Source organism: Scleropages formosus, chromosome 11, assembly GCF_900964775.1.
Source record: "Scleropages formosus chromosome 11, fSclFor1.1, whole genome shotgun sequence".
Lineage (NCBI taxonomy): Eukaryota > Metazoa > Chordata > Actinopteri > Osteoglossiformes > Osteoglossidae > Scleropages > Scleropages formosus.
This window is the reverse complement of record NC_041816.1, coordinates 25,669,206-25,683,792: the sequence shown is the minus strand read 5'-3', so window position 1 is coordinate 25,683,792 and position 14,587 is coordinate 25,669,206. Positions and strand designations below refer to the sequence as shown.

Genomic DNA, 14,587 nt, shown 5'->3' with positions numbered 1-14,587 from the left:
TAGGTTATTGTTTACAGTCACAAGGAGTTTTAACTGGCATGCCATCTGTAATCATTCATTTTATTTTCTTGTATCTGATACAACCAACCATCTGTTAACAGTGTTAACACCTACAGTGACAAATTACGTCAAACAAGACACATGTTCGTGTATCTCAAAAAAAAAAATCAGAAGGTGATCAGGAATTGTCTATTTTGAGTTTTATGAAGCTACTCGTGGGATAAACATTGGTCCATATGGTGAAAAGAAACAAACTACTTAAGAATCACACTTCTGCAACTATGTCTCTCTTTCTCCTAATATAATGCACACATTGTATCTTCTGAGATGTATGTCGCTTTGGTAAAAAGCATCTCCTAAATGAATAAATGTAAATGTAAATGTAAATCCACAGTTCCATTAGGTAATTGGGAAATTAGGCATCTTGTACAGCAATCATTAAATTGTCATAAGAAAACTAGCAACATACAGTACAACGTATGAGCCAAGAAACAATATGATGTTCTTTTGAAATAAATAATACAAGCATGACTGGGTCCGCAGGTATTCCTTGTCCTTTGACAAAACAAGACATTGTTACGTCTCACCGCATCTGAATAGCAGCTGTCCCTTCTCTTTGTCTCTTATGTTTTCTGACTTTTTTTTGCAGTATCTTTTCCAACAGCAGTTTCAAAGGGTACTCAGTGTAATTAACTACAGACAGCCTGCCAATGGTAAAAATCTTTCTTTGCTTAAAATTTATCACTGAAAATAGGAATTGTAGAACCATCACTTTGCAAATTACTTGTAGGAAATACAACCTTTGGGTTCATGTTTAGCTGACACTTTTATCCAGTGACTAATAATTATTTACCCATTTAAGTAGTTAGATCATTCTTACTAGAGCAATTTAGTGTGAGTACTTTGCTTAAAGGTCCTACTGCTGGAAACAAGATTCCAACCTGCAACCTTTCGGTACAAAGGCAGCAGATTCAACCACTCTGCCATCAGCTGCCCTGATTACTTCCTAATATCTACTATATTCTGTAGAAACACCTATGAAATTCCTTTGGGAACACCTCTAATACATACAGGAAGGCGTTGCTGTATTATAAGCAGTTTTAGTTCTGCCTTTGGAAAACACTGTTCATCTCAGCACTCCGCAAACAGAAATTATGGCTTTAATAAGAAAGTTATGCTGACAACAAGAACAATGTGAAAAAAGATCAAATGAATAGTAGCCATACAAAGGAAGAAGGAGCCATGAGAGATCATTTGAAAGTGATAAGGTAGTCAGGGTAGGCCTGGTCATCATGAAAAATCACAAACATGCTGGGGTTATTGGCAGCATTCACTAGGCTGTCAAAGCGATCGGGTGGGTTTGTTCCGGAGCGAAGTGGGGGAACCTTCATGTCTTCAGTTCCTACGGTGTAGTGGCCAGTCAGAACACGCGCCACATACATGTACCGCAGTCCTGCCTGGTCAGGAGGGGTGAACGCAAGGCTGGCTGAGTAACTGGCATGTACCGCAAAGTACACACCCACTCCATGTCTCGTTGCTACAGGGAGACAAACAAAATAACAAGCATCATTTTTCAGTTCTAGTTCATATGAGAAGACATCTATTTATAAGCTTTTATTGTAAAACAGATGTAGCCTTTGCTTCACTGGGGTGGAACAGATATTGTACTGGTCATGGCTATTGTCTTTCCATGTGAAGGTCCAGAGTTCCAAACCTTCTCATGCTGTCTTACTGTCAGGTATTTAACCATTTTTGCTCCACTGGGAACAGCCCTCAGTTTTTTGTTACTTGTCTAATATTGTAATTTGCCATGAACAAAGTTGTTAGCCATGTAAAAGTTAATAATCAGGTTTTATTACTCAAGAATTTGCTTTTTCAAGATCTAACAACAAATAATTGATAAACCATTTGGACATTGTTTACATATAATGATGACAGTATCGAGATGTAGGGAACAGAGATGTAGAGAAAGGATGCTGAGAAAAGAAAAAAGTGAGATGTAGAGCATAAATGAATGTAGCACGCCGAAGCGGCGGGGGACGGGGGTGGAGACGGAGACAAATCAGCCACAGCTGGGGCTAATCACCCACCCTATGTCTTCCCCTGCGCCCGGCAGTGAGGGAGAGAGACGGTGGAGGAGAACCAATGCCGAGAGACGGGAGAACGCACAAGAATGATCGCAAGCACGAGCACAAGAGCAAGAACGAGCACGAGAGCGAGCACGACCCCGAACCCGAGCCCGCGGACGGCGCCGCAAAGACCGGGCCGAGTCCCCATTCTACCAGTTCCCCCTTTCCCCTCCGTTTCCTTCTCCCCCGACGACGGAGTAAATAAAACCCATGTCACACAGACGAGCACCACACCTGTTATCCTGTCTCATCTGTTGCAATGAAGCACATAGAGAAATGCAGGCAGAGGACATGAAGAGCAGGGTTTTAGTGAAAGGTCGGAGAAGGGCACACTGTACGCTGATTTTACCATGCTTTCCTGCAAAGCTCCTGTTAAAGCCCTCCCTTTTAATGGAATCACATGCAGCAACTGATGTGCCATGGTAAAGGAACTTCTCTCCAACTTGACCCACTCCATTCTTCTCCGTGAACTGCTGCATTTTGCCCCAGTACGAGCGCCACAGGTGAATGTTTTGCACGCGCTCAATCTACAAAGAAAGCCAATATTCCATGAAGTTATCATATACAGGAGTTTGATGATGGAAAATCACCCTGTGCATGGTCAGTATTTAGTACATCTCACACACACACACACGCACGCACACACACACACGCACGCACACACACACACGCACGCACGCACGCACGCACACACATTTTCAGAACCGCTTGTCCCATACGGGGTCACGGGGAACCGGAGCCTACCCGGCAACTCAGGGCGTAAGGCCAGAGGGGGAGGGGACACACCCAGGACGGGACGCCAGTCCATCACAAGGCACCCCAAGCGGGACTTGAACCCCAGACCCACTGGAGAGCAGGACTGCAGTCCAACCCACTGCGCCACCGCACCCCTTCCTAGTACGTCACAATGTATCATTATATACCACAATGTACATGACGCAGTACTTTATTTGAAGGATGTGATACAATTTGCAGTACTGGCTTGTGATAAAATTTATAATATTGGCTTATACATATAAATATTGGTTTGCTCTGGAAGATACAAATGAATAACTTTCTGTTAAATATGAGAACTCACAGAATCTCACTATGTGAAAGTAATAAATATTTACCCAATGAATATCATACATATTGTATGACTGTGTAAGCTATAAGCATTGACTCGGTGCATGGTGTGAGTATTAACCATCACTCAGTTTGTCTGAGGCATAAAAACTGACTTACTCCATGTAAGGAAGAAATACTGACTTAGTGTAAAGTGCATTGTAATATTGTCTTACTTTGTGTATAGTGTGTCCTGTGGCTGTCCTCAGAAAATTTTGGGCCACGTCCCGGTACTCAGGTGAGTCTTGTTCAAGGAGGACCTTCTTTATGGATTCTCCCGGAGCCATGGGGTCCCAGCAGGAAGGAGGGTTGTATTCTGTGATCAGAACAGTCATTACTGGAGCGTTACAAGCAGTACTGCTGACATTCATACTACTGATAATATACTAATAATAGTAACAGCAGGATGTTATGGATGTATTTGGGAATGTAGATGAGATTCTCATAATTTTAAATTACTTGAATTATTATATGGTTATAGTTCACCTTGTGGAAGCAGTGTGTTTTAAGACGACTTGCCAGGAGGCACTGCCATGGTTGTGAGTCATTGGCAGATGTGGCATAACAGCGCTACACAGTGGCCAGTCTTAGAACTTATTGCGTATAATACATTGTTACAAAACAGTAACAGTAATATTACGGTTGTTGTATTGCATCCACAAAAATTCCACGGAGACTGAACTGCATTCAAACCTACAGGCCTGTGTGAGCTGTGATTTACCAATGCTAGTGTTGCACCACCATGCCACCCAGATACTTGTTTCTTTTTCTTATGTTACAAAGCAGTAAGAGTAGCTGTATCCTTTCTCACTACCTGTATGCTGCTCCATCCTTTTCAGTCTGCAGGTGAGCCCAGTATTTTTGGATGTGGCTTCCATTTTTCCAAGGTCCACCTTTAGCACATCCCCTCCAGGGCAGTCTAAGTCCAACACTGAACTGTTATTTTCCTGGTACTTCTGCTCAAGGGTGTAATTATGTTTCAGGTCCATCTCCTCCCACTCTGCCCTGGCAGTGAGGATCATCCACTGGACACTGAGGAACATCAGCACCTCCTCTCTTTCACGCAACTTCCTACAAAGAGCACCCGTCAGTGCCTGCTGGACAGCGTCACTAAACTGAAGAACCGTCTCCTTTAGACCTCGGACTACATAGCGCCTTGGCCCTATCCCAGGCCTCTCTCCTACCCCCTCAGGCTGAAGACTGAGCTCCTGCTCCTGTGCTAGCTTCATAAGTGAGGCCAGGTCTTCACGGGACAACTTTGCAAGATCTTCAGCCTCAAATTCCCGGTCGTAGAGCTGTTTCTGCAAAACTGCCTCCAGGTCTCTTTGGACATCCCGCAAGGCTTGCTGCCCCGGCCCCGTAACACACACCACAGCCGGGAGCGGGCGCCAGGAATCCAAGGTCAACATGGAAATCTCGGCGGGGCTATTAGAAACCAAAGAGGTTTCTGAATCTTTTTTCAGTATCTGTTTCAGAAATTTCTTGCTTCGTTCTGTGAGGAGGAGAATCGAGGGAGTGAGAGAGGCAAAAATAAGTGAGGATTAAACAGAGAGTAGGGAAGAAGATAAGAGGTGGGAATAGAATTGAAGTCTTCTGGAGTAAATCTATGTCTGCAATTTTACGAATGTCTACTGAAGCTTGTGATGAAGACCGTAGAGGATGCTTTTGACACAGGTGGAGGCAGGTTTGGAAGGTTGTGGAAGTGCTTGGCAAGTAAGCAGGGACAGGGCCTAGTTTAGAATTTGCAATCAAAGCTATGACGGCAAACCTTTAAGGGAAGGAGATGGAGCATGGTCTCCTAGACGACTCTCCAGTTCTGACCTATAGAGAACAGTGACACTTCAGATACTGTCTATATTTCAGCACAAGACCCACACCAGTCCATGGCTCAGAGCATCTGGGAACAGAAGTCATCGAAACCACCTGGACTAGAAAACCCTGTTTCTGGTAGATATCTGTGTATGTTGGACCTTGATGGAATGAAATTTTGAATAAACTGAGGAAACCAACGGATTATCCAATGAATGAATAGAACCAATAAACTGTTAAATAATCATGACTGTTTCATATATTCCTTGAAAAACAAGATGAACAAGGACTAGAGATATAGGGAGGAGAGCAACCAGAACCAAATGCACACCTGAAGGCTTCAAACACTGGTCTCAGCAGAAGAACGATACGGATAAGAGAGAGATGGGTGAAGGAGGAGTCCCGCACTGCACAGGCCAACCCGTCAAGCACTGATGAGGCAACTGCTGGGGCACCCAGCCCGGCTCCACCTGTCATCATGGAGAAACAACCGCAGACACGCAACTGAAAAGCAGGTCCTCAAAGTATATAAATTACTGCTTAAACCACAGAAAACACTTTTGGATCAGTGCAGAGACAAGTATATTTGGAGCTTTTGAAAAAATTAGGCTTTAACACACCATTGAGAAGTTGCATTGTTTCACAAGACTTCTGAGACTGTGCAAATCAATGGACAAACTGGCTCCTTTTCCTCTGTTGTGCTTAAATTTTGAGATTCCCCATTTCTATACCACGAATTGAAGCTGAACTCTGGAAGTTTCAAAGAACAAGTGACTGACTCGAAAGACTAATGAGAGATGCAAACTGAAAAGAGTTTCACTTGGTCCTAATAAATTGTTTCGAATTATTGCTATTGAGGAAGATGCATACCTGCACACACGGCAGGAAAGGCAACAGATCTGTAACCCTTGTGTTCACAGAATTTCAGAACCTTGCCACAGAGCTTCTTCACCAGGTCGAGGTCCTTATTTGCACAAATGTGTACAATGATTTTGCAGGCTAAGGCTCCTGCTAGTGTGAAGCAGATTCCATCGTCTTGAGATTTCACTGAGAGAAGAGAAGATAGATGTTACAATCATGTACATTCAAAATGTGGACACTGATTTAGGGTTAGGATCCCCACTCAGTCTGTGTGGAGTTTGTATGTTCTCCCTGTGTTTGGGTGGGTTCCACTGGGTGGTCTGGTTTCCTCCCACAGTCCAAAGACATGCTGTTCAGGTTCACCCATAGTGTGTGAGTGTGTTCCACTGATGTATGGATGAGTGACCCATTGTAAGTAGTATATCTAGCAGTGTAAGTCACCGCGGTGAATAAGGTGTGTGAGCTGATAACACTACATAGAGTTCATTGGAAGTTGCTTTGGAGAAAAGTGTCTGCTAAATAAATAAATGTAATGTAGATTATCACCAAAGAACTTGAATGGTGAAAATTGGAGATTTTTTTTGCATCATGCCATTTTTGAAAAGACTCAGGTCCCTCATACACTGAAGATCGTGGAGACCAAGCTCACGCCACTTAATAAATCAATAATAAATTGACCGCTATTCTTGGAGCAACAAACTGTGTTGGGTACCTCGGTCAAATTCATCTTGAACATTCTTCCCTGCTGCTGTCAGGATGGCCTTTGACACACCTGCAAGAAATAAACATCGAAAGAGCATTTATTGACTATTCCATATAGGTGCTCCAGTATCATGTATTGCTCCTATGATATATTACACATCTACATTCATTAAGATATTCAGATCATGTTGGCAGGAACCGAAAAGATTATTGGTTTACCAGTTTGTTCACTTGTGAAATTCGTTGAATTGACAATGACATCTGTTGTCTCCTTTATGATGTCTCCAAAGACCAGCTGCAACTTGACAGCACCCAACATGACAGAGACCTCATCCTGGGTTAAAGAGATGCAGCGATAGAAAGGTGCTAAAAGAGTTTAAAAAAAAAAAAAGAAAAAAAGAAAACATAATTAAATAGTTATTTTAGTTTAACTTGTATTTTGGTATGTGTTTTGGTATGATAGAGAGTGTGTGTGTGTGTGTGTGTGTGTGTGAAAAAGACACTTTTACCCCTGCCTTGGAGTATGGACATCTGGAATCCCCGTAGGTGAACAGCATTCTGGGATGCCTCAAAAGCCTGAGAAATTTATATATTTGGCTCAATCAAGTACCCAGTGCTAATTCAATACATAGGATGTGCATATACGTAGGTGCTATTTACTTTGGAGCATAATAAACATTTTATCCAAAAAGGAGCATGCAGTAATATACACTTTATACTCACTGCTGCTGAGTGCTTGTCGCTGGGGTGAATGACTATAAAGACACACAAAGCTGTGTCAGATACTCGGGTTTCCTCGTGCAACTGGATCTCCTGCAGGAGAATCTGAGCTACCACAGAGTGGGGAAAGCCCATACTACGGCCAGTCCCGATCACAGGAAATGCCACGGAGACAAAACCCCAGCTCTCGCATGATCTCAAGACATCCCTCACAGCTCGTCGAAGAGTCTGACAGGAGACAGAGGTCGAAGGTTCCATGGTCAGTACATCTGCGCATTCATTAGCGGCAACTATTTTACTAGCTAGGATTGGGAATTTCGGATAATTACGGTAAGCCCAGGATTTGGGGAGAACTGATAGTCCCTGCTATGCTGCAGTAACATGGACCAAAAAGTGCGCAAATGCAGAATATTGAAGGCAAAATGATCTCAGAGACATACACACACAAACTTTGCAAACGCACTTTCGCATACTAACCTCCGCTGCAGAACTCTGTGAAACCCCTGCCCAGCGTTCACAGCGGATGAAGAAGACACAGCACACATTTAGAGCTCCTTTCCCTTCCACTAGCACCACGTCCCCAGGCACAGCGCGCCTGCCCCGAGTAGCCTGCTCAAACCCGTTCTCCAGGCCTTTTCCAGCCTTGTTCATAAGGCATTTTCCCACCTTGGATGACAGGGGGTTGAGACCCAGCATGGGTGAAACGAGGGCATCCACCTGCAGGCAGAGAGTGTCACATTTCTCGCAGCATCAATATTTGAGGCGTCCTGATGCACGAACAAAATTCATAATCAAAATCACAGTGGTTCCCAAACTTTTTTAGTCCTGACCATGAACTCAGTCTTGTCCTGGCCTAATGACCCTAAACATGGTGCATACAGTGCTAATGACCAGTTGTTTTCATATATTGTTTTATTGAATTAGTTACCAAGACATAATTATTTTCAAATGGACAAAATGAAAAACAGGTTTACATGAAAATGAAGCTTTATGACTCAGTCAGAGGTTTTCTCCTTGGGGCCCTTTGGTCACAGCAATAGGTTTGGAAACCACTGGTCTGCCTCTTCACTCTATCTGACTACTACCGTATTTTCAGGTCTGCATATTTTATGACTAGAAAATACACATCTTCATCTTACATATATATGTTCTGGAGATTTGTTTTTTTTTTTTTATTTGACGCAGTAAATAAATGTCAGTTTCTCACCTCCTGGTCTTCAATGTTCCCCACGATAACTTTCACGTGGATCAAGGATTCAGCAGCAGCAGCGCCCCCTGCAGTTGCTCTGATGGACTCCAACCGTCCTGTATCTGTGCGCTGCACGGCCCTCGCAGCAGGGGGCTCCCTCCTTCCAAGAAGTGTGTTGCAGCTGACTTGCATGGCTCTCACTGCTTCGACATTCATGTCTAGCAATGTGACTCTCTGTAAGATACGCGAACTCCTGCCAAAGTCTCTCACGGCTGTAACTATGGCTGTGGCACAAAGGTCAAAGGGCACACCAAAAACGCCAGAGCTGATGCATGGCATAGCCAGGGAGCGGCAGCCGTGACTCTCTGCCAGTTCGAGTGCCGCCTTGACTGCACTCTCTAGCTGAGCCCGCACCATCCTTCTTGCACCTGGAGTTATGCTCCACACAGGCCCTACCACATGCACCAGCACCTTACAAGGCAACTGGCCAGGTGTGGTGGCGACTGCTGTACCTGTGGGCACCTTCCCACTCCGCCGTACCAGCTCCCGGCATGCCTGCTGTACTTCCGGACCTCCTGCCAAACTTAGTGCCTGGGCCACACCCCCTCTGTGCTCCAAGTCTTCGTTGGCCGCATTAACCAGGGCGTCCGCTTTCTCCTGGGTGATATTGCCGTGCTGCACACGTACACACATTCCCCCCTCCAGCTGGTAACTGGGTTCCTCTGGAATGCCGGAGCCCCGCAACTGAACAAGGCAGCGGTGAGTGCGCCCCACCACTTGCAGGTACTCCCGTCCCGGACCCGTGAAATACCGGAGGGATCCTGGACGATCGATGGTAAAGACCTCCTGGACAAGGGAGCTCAATGCTGTGCTGACCTGTCTGCAGACAGAGGTTACTAAATGCTTGGGCCCTGTGAGAACTACCCTAGAAGGTTCTTGTGTGGTTGGGAGTGAAAATTGCACCCCTGTGTGATCAACACCAAGCAGTGTCAACAGGTCACAAAAGTTGTCCCACGCTTCAGGGAAGGGCAATACCACTGAGGTCTGAAGGATAGACTGGTCCTCCAGGAACCTTTGGACTACCTTCTTCAGTTTGTTGACTGGGTCACGGTAGCCTAACAACTGGATGTAGCTTGCATCCCCATCACTGTCCTGCCTGCAAACCATCTTCACCCTGATCATGCCCTGGTTCAGCTGTAGTTCCTCAGATTGCAGCTCCTCCTTCAGTCTGAGCATGTTTGGTAAGTCTGGAACAAGCATGTTGTCTTCCCCTATCCGAGTGAGGAAGACCCTTTGTGCCTCTTCCAATGCTTCTTTTGACAAGGACAGCAAGGAAAGCCCTGAAATGGTAAACTCGGCTCTCACTTCGACATTTCCTAAGGTGCTGGTTAGTGCTTCGTGTCCTTGTGCGCTCAAGAAGGACAGCAGTGCGGAGGAGATCCCAGCAACCTCCTTCTCATGAACCAGTGCAGCTCTAGCCGTCACCATTTCACGGGCCCCCATAATGTCGCTCATTGGGCCCTCAATCATCACCTTGCCAGAGCCAGCCTGCGACAGCCGAATCCCTGGGAAAACCTGTTTCAGGTCTGTCTCAAGATCTTTCCATATTAGACTAAGTTTGGCTTCCCCGACCAGACAGCTAGTACTAACGCACTTTTGTGATACCGGAGATTTGATTTCGTTCAGTTTTTCCAGCAATAACAGCCTTTCCTGCACCTCCTTGTCCTCACCAACTATTACTGCAAATCCCTCCCCTGGTTCGTTGTACACTTTCATATCCTCAGTAAGCATATATGTAGTCTCCAGCAGGGTCTTGAGCTTCTTCTGGTCTGCTAAATAATGGCAACAGTATTTATTCCGTATTTTATCAAAAACCTGGTGTACATGGGCCTCCCATTTGCCTACGTGACCCACCTGGGCCATGCCCATCACCACCACCTTCTCTTCTTCTGGATAAAGCTGGAAAGTGGAAGACAGAGAAGAAAGCAGAAGCTGGAGATCACTTCCTGCTTTTGGGCAGTCTCTTAAATAGCGCACGAGGTATGGGTCCAGAGACACAGCTTCTTCCTTCTGTTGGCCACCTGAGGGCACCACAGTGGTGGACAGGAAATCATGTCCCTTTTCTGAAAAGAACACATAGTAATAACAATAATACTACTACTAATAATAATAATAGTTTATATGCATCATTTAAAAGCAGCTTTCCAAAGAATTTTGCAGTAAAAAAAGAAAGATAAAGTAGAATAATTAAACAAAAAATATTAATGGAAAATATGAAGAAAACAAGATCAGCAGCCTTTATTTGCCATGAACTATAGATATTATATTATTATTATAAATTATTATAAATTTATTATTATAAAGAAAGCATTTTTTTTTCTTTATACTAATACATGAAGTAGTGCTTTAAAAATTGTTTTAATTTAATTGCTGCAATATCATTCTTTCAAATTTGGCAAGTTGAGGGGTCAATAGCATAAAAAAGCAATGAGGCATAAAGGCCCACCTGGATCTGCTGTGACTGTTTGTTGTGCTGCGCCCTGGACAAGGAAATAAGACAAGAGGTACAGTATTTAACACATGAACTCCCGGTAACTGTAAGAGTCAGATGGTAATTCCATAGGGCAAGTCTACTGCACACTGACACAGTATAGCTGGCTAATTATTTTTAGATGATCATATATATATAATATATATGTATAGCAGTATTGATCAATGTATGCATAAATAGATCTACTTTGCAACTGGAATTAAACGTAAAACATTTTTTGGAAAGGTCATGAGATAATGGATGTTTACACAGTCGAAAACCGCTTATCCCAGGCAGGGTCATGGCGAGCCGGAGCCTAACCCGGGAACACAGGGCGGAGGGCCGGGGGGGGGGGGGGGGGGGGGGGGGGGGGGGGGGGGCGACGGGACGCCAGTCTGCTGTAAGGCACTCCAAGCAGGGCTCGAACCCTAGACCTGCTAGAGAGCAGGACCCCACCAAGCCCGCTGCACCACCTCGTCCCCCTTATTGGTGTTTATGTATGTATAACTATTGATTGTATTTTTACATCTTGAGTTTGAAGTCCATATTTTATTAAGTGGCATGAAGCCAGTAAGTTATGGTGTATCCTGCTTTTACCGTGGGACTGGCTGCAGAAACCAGGTCTGGACCCAAACACACAGAGAACAAAATGGGGCCGGTGGATGTCTCCAGCACATGGTTTCCTCTCTGGAGGACTCGCTGCTGAGCTACAGAAACACAGGAAGTATACTGTATCAGGAGCAGAAACACATAAAATAGCCACAGAAGCGCCAGACAATACAGTGCACAACTTCAAGGCCAATTTGCCTTGCAAAACATATGTAGGGTTACAGTTAATCCTAACATTACTCGTAACCCTAAGACTTCTGAAAAACATATTACAAGTCTAAAAGGCTGCACAAAACAGCCCTCTATCATCACAGAGCCTGTTCTACAACAAGACACTTCATAATCCTTTAAAGCGAAATATTTCTGATCAGCTTCTCTGCTGTCTCCTTAAAAAGTTGTTTACGCACGGAACTCACATCTGCAACTTTTTCTTTTTATTTTCTGTAATCGTTCAATTACCATAAATGTACACTTCCAGCTGCTTTAAGCAGCGAGAGATTTGATGCTCACTTTGTGCTGTCACACATTTGTAGTTGTATGAAAAGCCTCAGGCTTTCACTTTCGCTTTGCATAATTCATTGTGTATGAAATATAGAAATTATAAGCATCTTAATGTGCTCGACAGGGACTTTATCGCTCAAGAGTTATTAACGGTGTCGTATCTGATCAGTTATCATCCAGAAAATAGTAACAAGAAAGAAACATCTGAAGTGCTTCAAGGGGAATGAGTGGATTTCGCGCGGACGGTGCCACTCATGTCATGATCTCACCCTCTGGATCCTTGAAGGAAATCTTGTATGTGTTGCCCCCGATATGCTGCAGGGGGCCGCACTCCCCGCCGCCCGACTTTCTCCGGATCTGAAAGTACTTCTGCACCTTCTCCTTCGCCTTGTCCTCCAGAAGGGGCAATTCAAAGAAGACCGGGTGCCTGTAGTCCCCCATCCTCGGCGCTTTTCTTCTTCTTCGTCGCGCAGTGAGCGGCGCTTTTGTTCTTCTTCTTTCCTTTTTTCTTTTTTTTTTTTATTGCGAAAGTGAAAGCTCTGCTCCGGTTCCGGCCTCACCTGCAATCAGGACTCCTGGGGTCGCACAAGATCTTTCACATCACAGTACTGTAGTAAAAACGTAGGCTGGAAAACTTCTTTCTCACAGCACTGTATAACTTGGGTTGGGCAGGATCTAGTACTGTACAGTAACAACCTGGGCTGGAAAATTTATTTCACAATACAGTATGCTAAGTTGGGTTGGGCATCTTTCACAGTACTGTACTGTACAGTAACAACTTGGGCTGGAAGTTTTCTTTCCCATACTGTGCAATGACAACCTCGGTTGGATAACATCTTTCACACAGTACTGTCAGCCTTACTGGAAAATATATTCGATCGCAGTCTTAGTCTACAGGAACAGCAATGCTCAGAAATTATCTTTCACAGAACATAACAGAACAGTTATTTCCCAATTTGGGCTGTAGCTCGGGAAAAATTAATACACAACTGTGGTTGCTATAATGCAAAGTTTATTATATTAGAACTCCAGGCAGCAAGATGGCACTGCCAGGTAAAATAAAGTACGCTCGTCGTTCCGATCCTAATTCGTTCCAGAAAATCGACCATATATAAAAGAAAAATTGTATAATGAAATTACAGTATTCCGTTAATTATTCCTTAATCCTCATCCAAAATTAAGCCTAAAAATCATCCTAAATGACACCTAAAATAAGGAGAACATATGTGTAACACATTCAAATAAAAATAACGATTAACAACATGATTTTTTTTACTAAAAAATAATTTCATAAAGTGGGGGTGCGGTGGCGCAGTGGGTTGGACCACAGTCCTGCTGTCCGGTGGGTCTGGGGTTCGAGTCCCGCTTGGGGTACCTTGCGACGGTCTGGCGTCCCGTCCTTGGTGTGTCCCCTCCCTTACGCCCTGTGTTGCCGGGTAGGCTCCGGTTCCCCGTGACCCCATATGGGACAAGCGGCTCTGAAGGTGTGTGTGTGTGTGTGTGTAATTTCATAAAGTAGGTTTATGGTGATGATGTGGTGTTCGGTGGAGGAGCGTGGAGTGGAGTCTTCTGGTGAAAGAGTGACATTTTTAACTCTTCCTTTAACTTTATATAGATTTAAAAAGTATTAAAACATCTGAAATATACAACTCCGTAAACATACTACACAATGAAAACGTCACAATAAAAAAATGAACAGAATCCCATATCAAAATGATTCATGGAAAAAAAAGCAAAGCTTCTTTCTCTAGATGAACAACCCCAAATTAAAAAGAGAAAAGTGAGAAGAACACACCAATAAATGTCATTTAGCTCTGTTCTATCGCAGTTATTGTAAATAAGCGCATCATCAGCGGACACTTTCGACTTTGCTTTTTTTGTCGGTACGGCTTTCTGCACTTCAGTTCCCAGCCCAGCGCCTAGGGGGAGCCAGAGAGTCGCGCTCGCTGCACTCTTCCAATCAGAGACTCAATTTTATGCTTCGGAGTTGAAATTTTAATTTAGACCCCTTTTAGAAAGTGGAATATTCGTACACAATAATAACGATCGTTTCATAATCACTACCGGAGCATCGTGTGTCGGTACTGTAAACCGCTGACGGGTTAATCGGCAGAACCGCGGCGGAAGGAAGCGATTAAACCGTTTGTTTCCCCACTCAATTTGTCACAACAAGACGCGGCTAAATTAATTAGGAAAAAAAAAACTGTTCAAGAAGTTTCGGTAAACTTTGGGTTGCAGACCAGGTTTACCGGTGAGACTGCTTGGTTGAATTAAATATTATATATTACATCCCGACGCAGATCCAACTCGTAATTCAGAAACAAAAATACCAGCTAGAAATGTATAATACAAATTAAATTAATAGAACATTTTGACACGTTAAAATGCCGTTTGTCAGTAATAAGGGAAGCCGTATGGTCTACTTGCGTCATT

At 44.0% G+C, this 14,587-nt stretch overlaps 1 protein-coding gene across 2 annotated transcripts; it reads right to left on the bottom strand.

The window, feature by feature from the left end:
* Window positions 1-900: 900 nt before the first annotated feature.
* On the bottom strand, window positions 901-12,650 carry LOC108940937 (protein mono-ADP-ribosyltransferase PARP14-like). Of its 2 annotated transcripts, none has more exons than XM_029256057.1 (16): window positions 12,424-12,650; window positions 11,642-11,751; window positions 11,021-11,054; window positions 8,533-10,637; window positions 7,803-8,042; window positions 7,329-7,553; window positions 7,115-7,181; window positions 6,825-6,971; window positions 6,616-6,675; window positions 5,913-6,089; window positions 5,374-5,512; window positions 5,002-5,054; window positions 4,048-4,725; window positions 3,410-3,549; window positions 2,479-2,656; window positions 901-1,537 (listed from the first exon to the last, which is right to left on the bottom strand). In XM_029256057.1, the coding sequence occupies exons 1-16, from the start codon at window positions 12,593-12,595 to the stop codon at window positions 1,251-1,253; spliced, it is 4,812 nt and encodes a 1,603-aa protein (XP_029111890.1). In that variant the 5' UTR covers window positions 12,596-12,650; the 3' UTR covers window positions 901-1,250. The 2 variants fall into 2 exon arrangements, with proteins under 2 accessions (XP_029111890.1, XP_029111891.1); XM_029256058.1 differs by having other exon boundaries at window positions 8,533-10,595.
* Window positions 12,651-14,587: the final 1,937 nt, after the last annotated feature.

What these genes read in the sequence shown, in the direction of transcription:
- LOC108940937 (XM_029256057.1), bottom strand. Translation starts at nt 12,595, where the DNA reads ATGGGGGACTACAGGCACCCGGTCTTCTTTGAATTGCCCCTTCTGGAG. An exon ending in TTTCTGCAGCCAGTCCCACG is followed by an intron (nt 11,055 to 11,641) that starts GTAAAAGCAGGA and finishes TTCCTTGTCCAG; the next exon opens with GGCGCAGCACAACAAACAGT. An exon ending in TTTCACAAGTGAACAAACTG is followed by an intron (nt 6,676 to 6,824) that starts GTAAACCAATAA and finishes TATTTCTTGCAG; the next exon opens with GTGTGTCAAAGGCCATCCTG.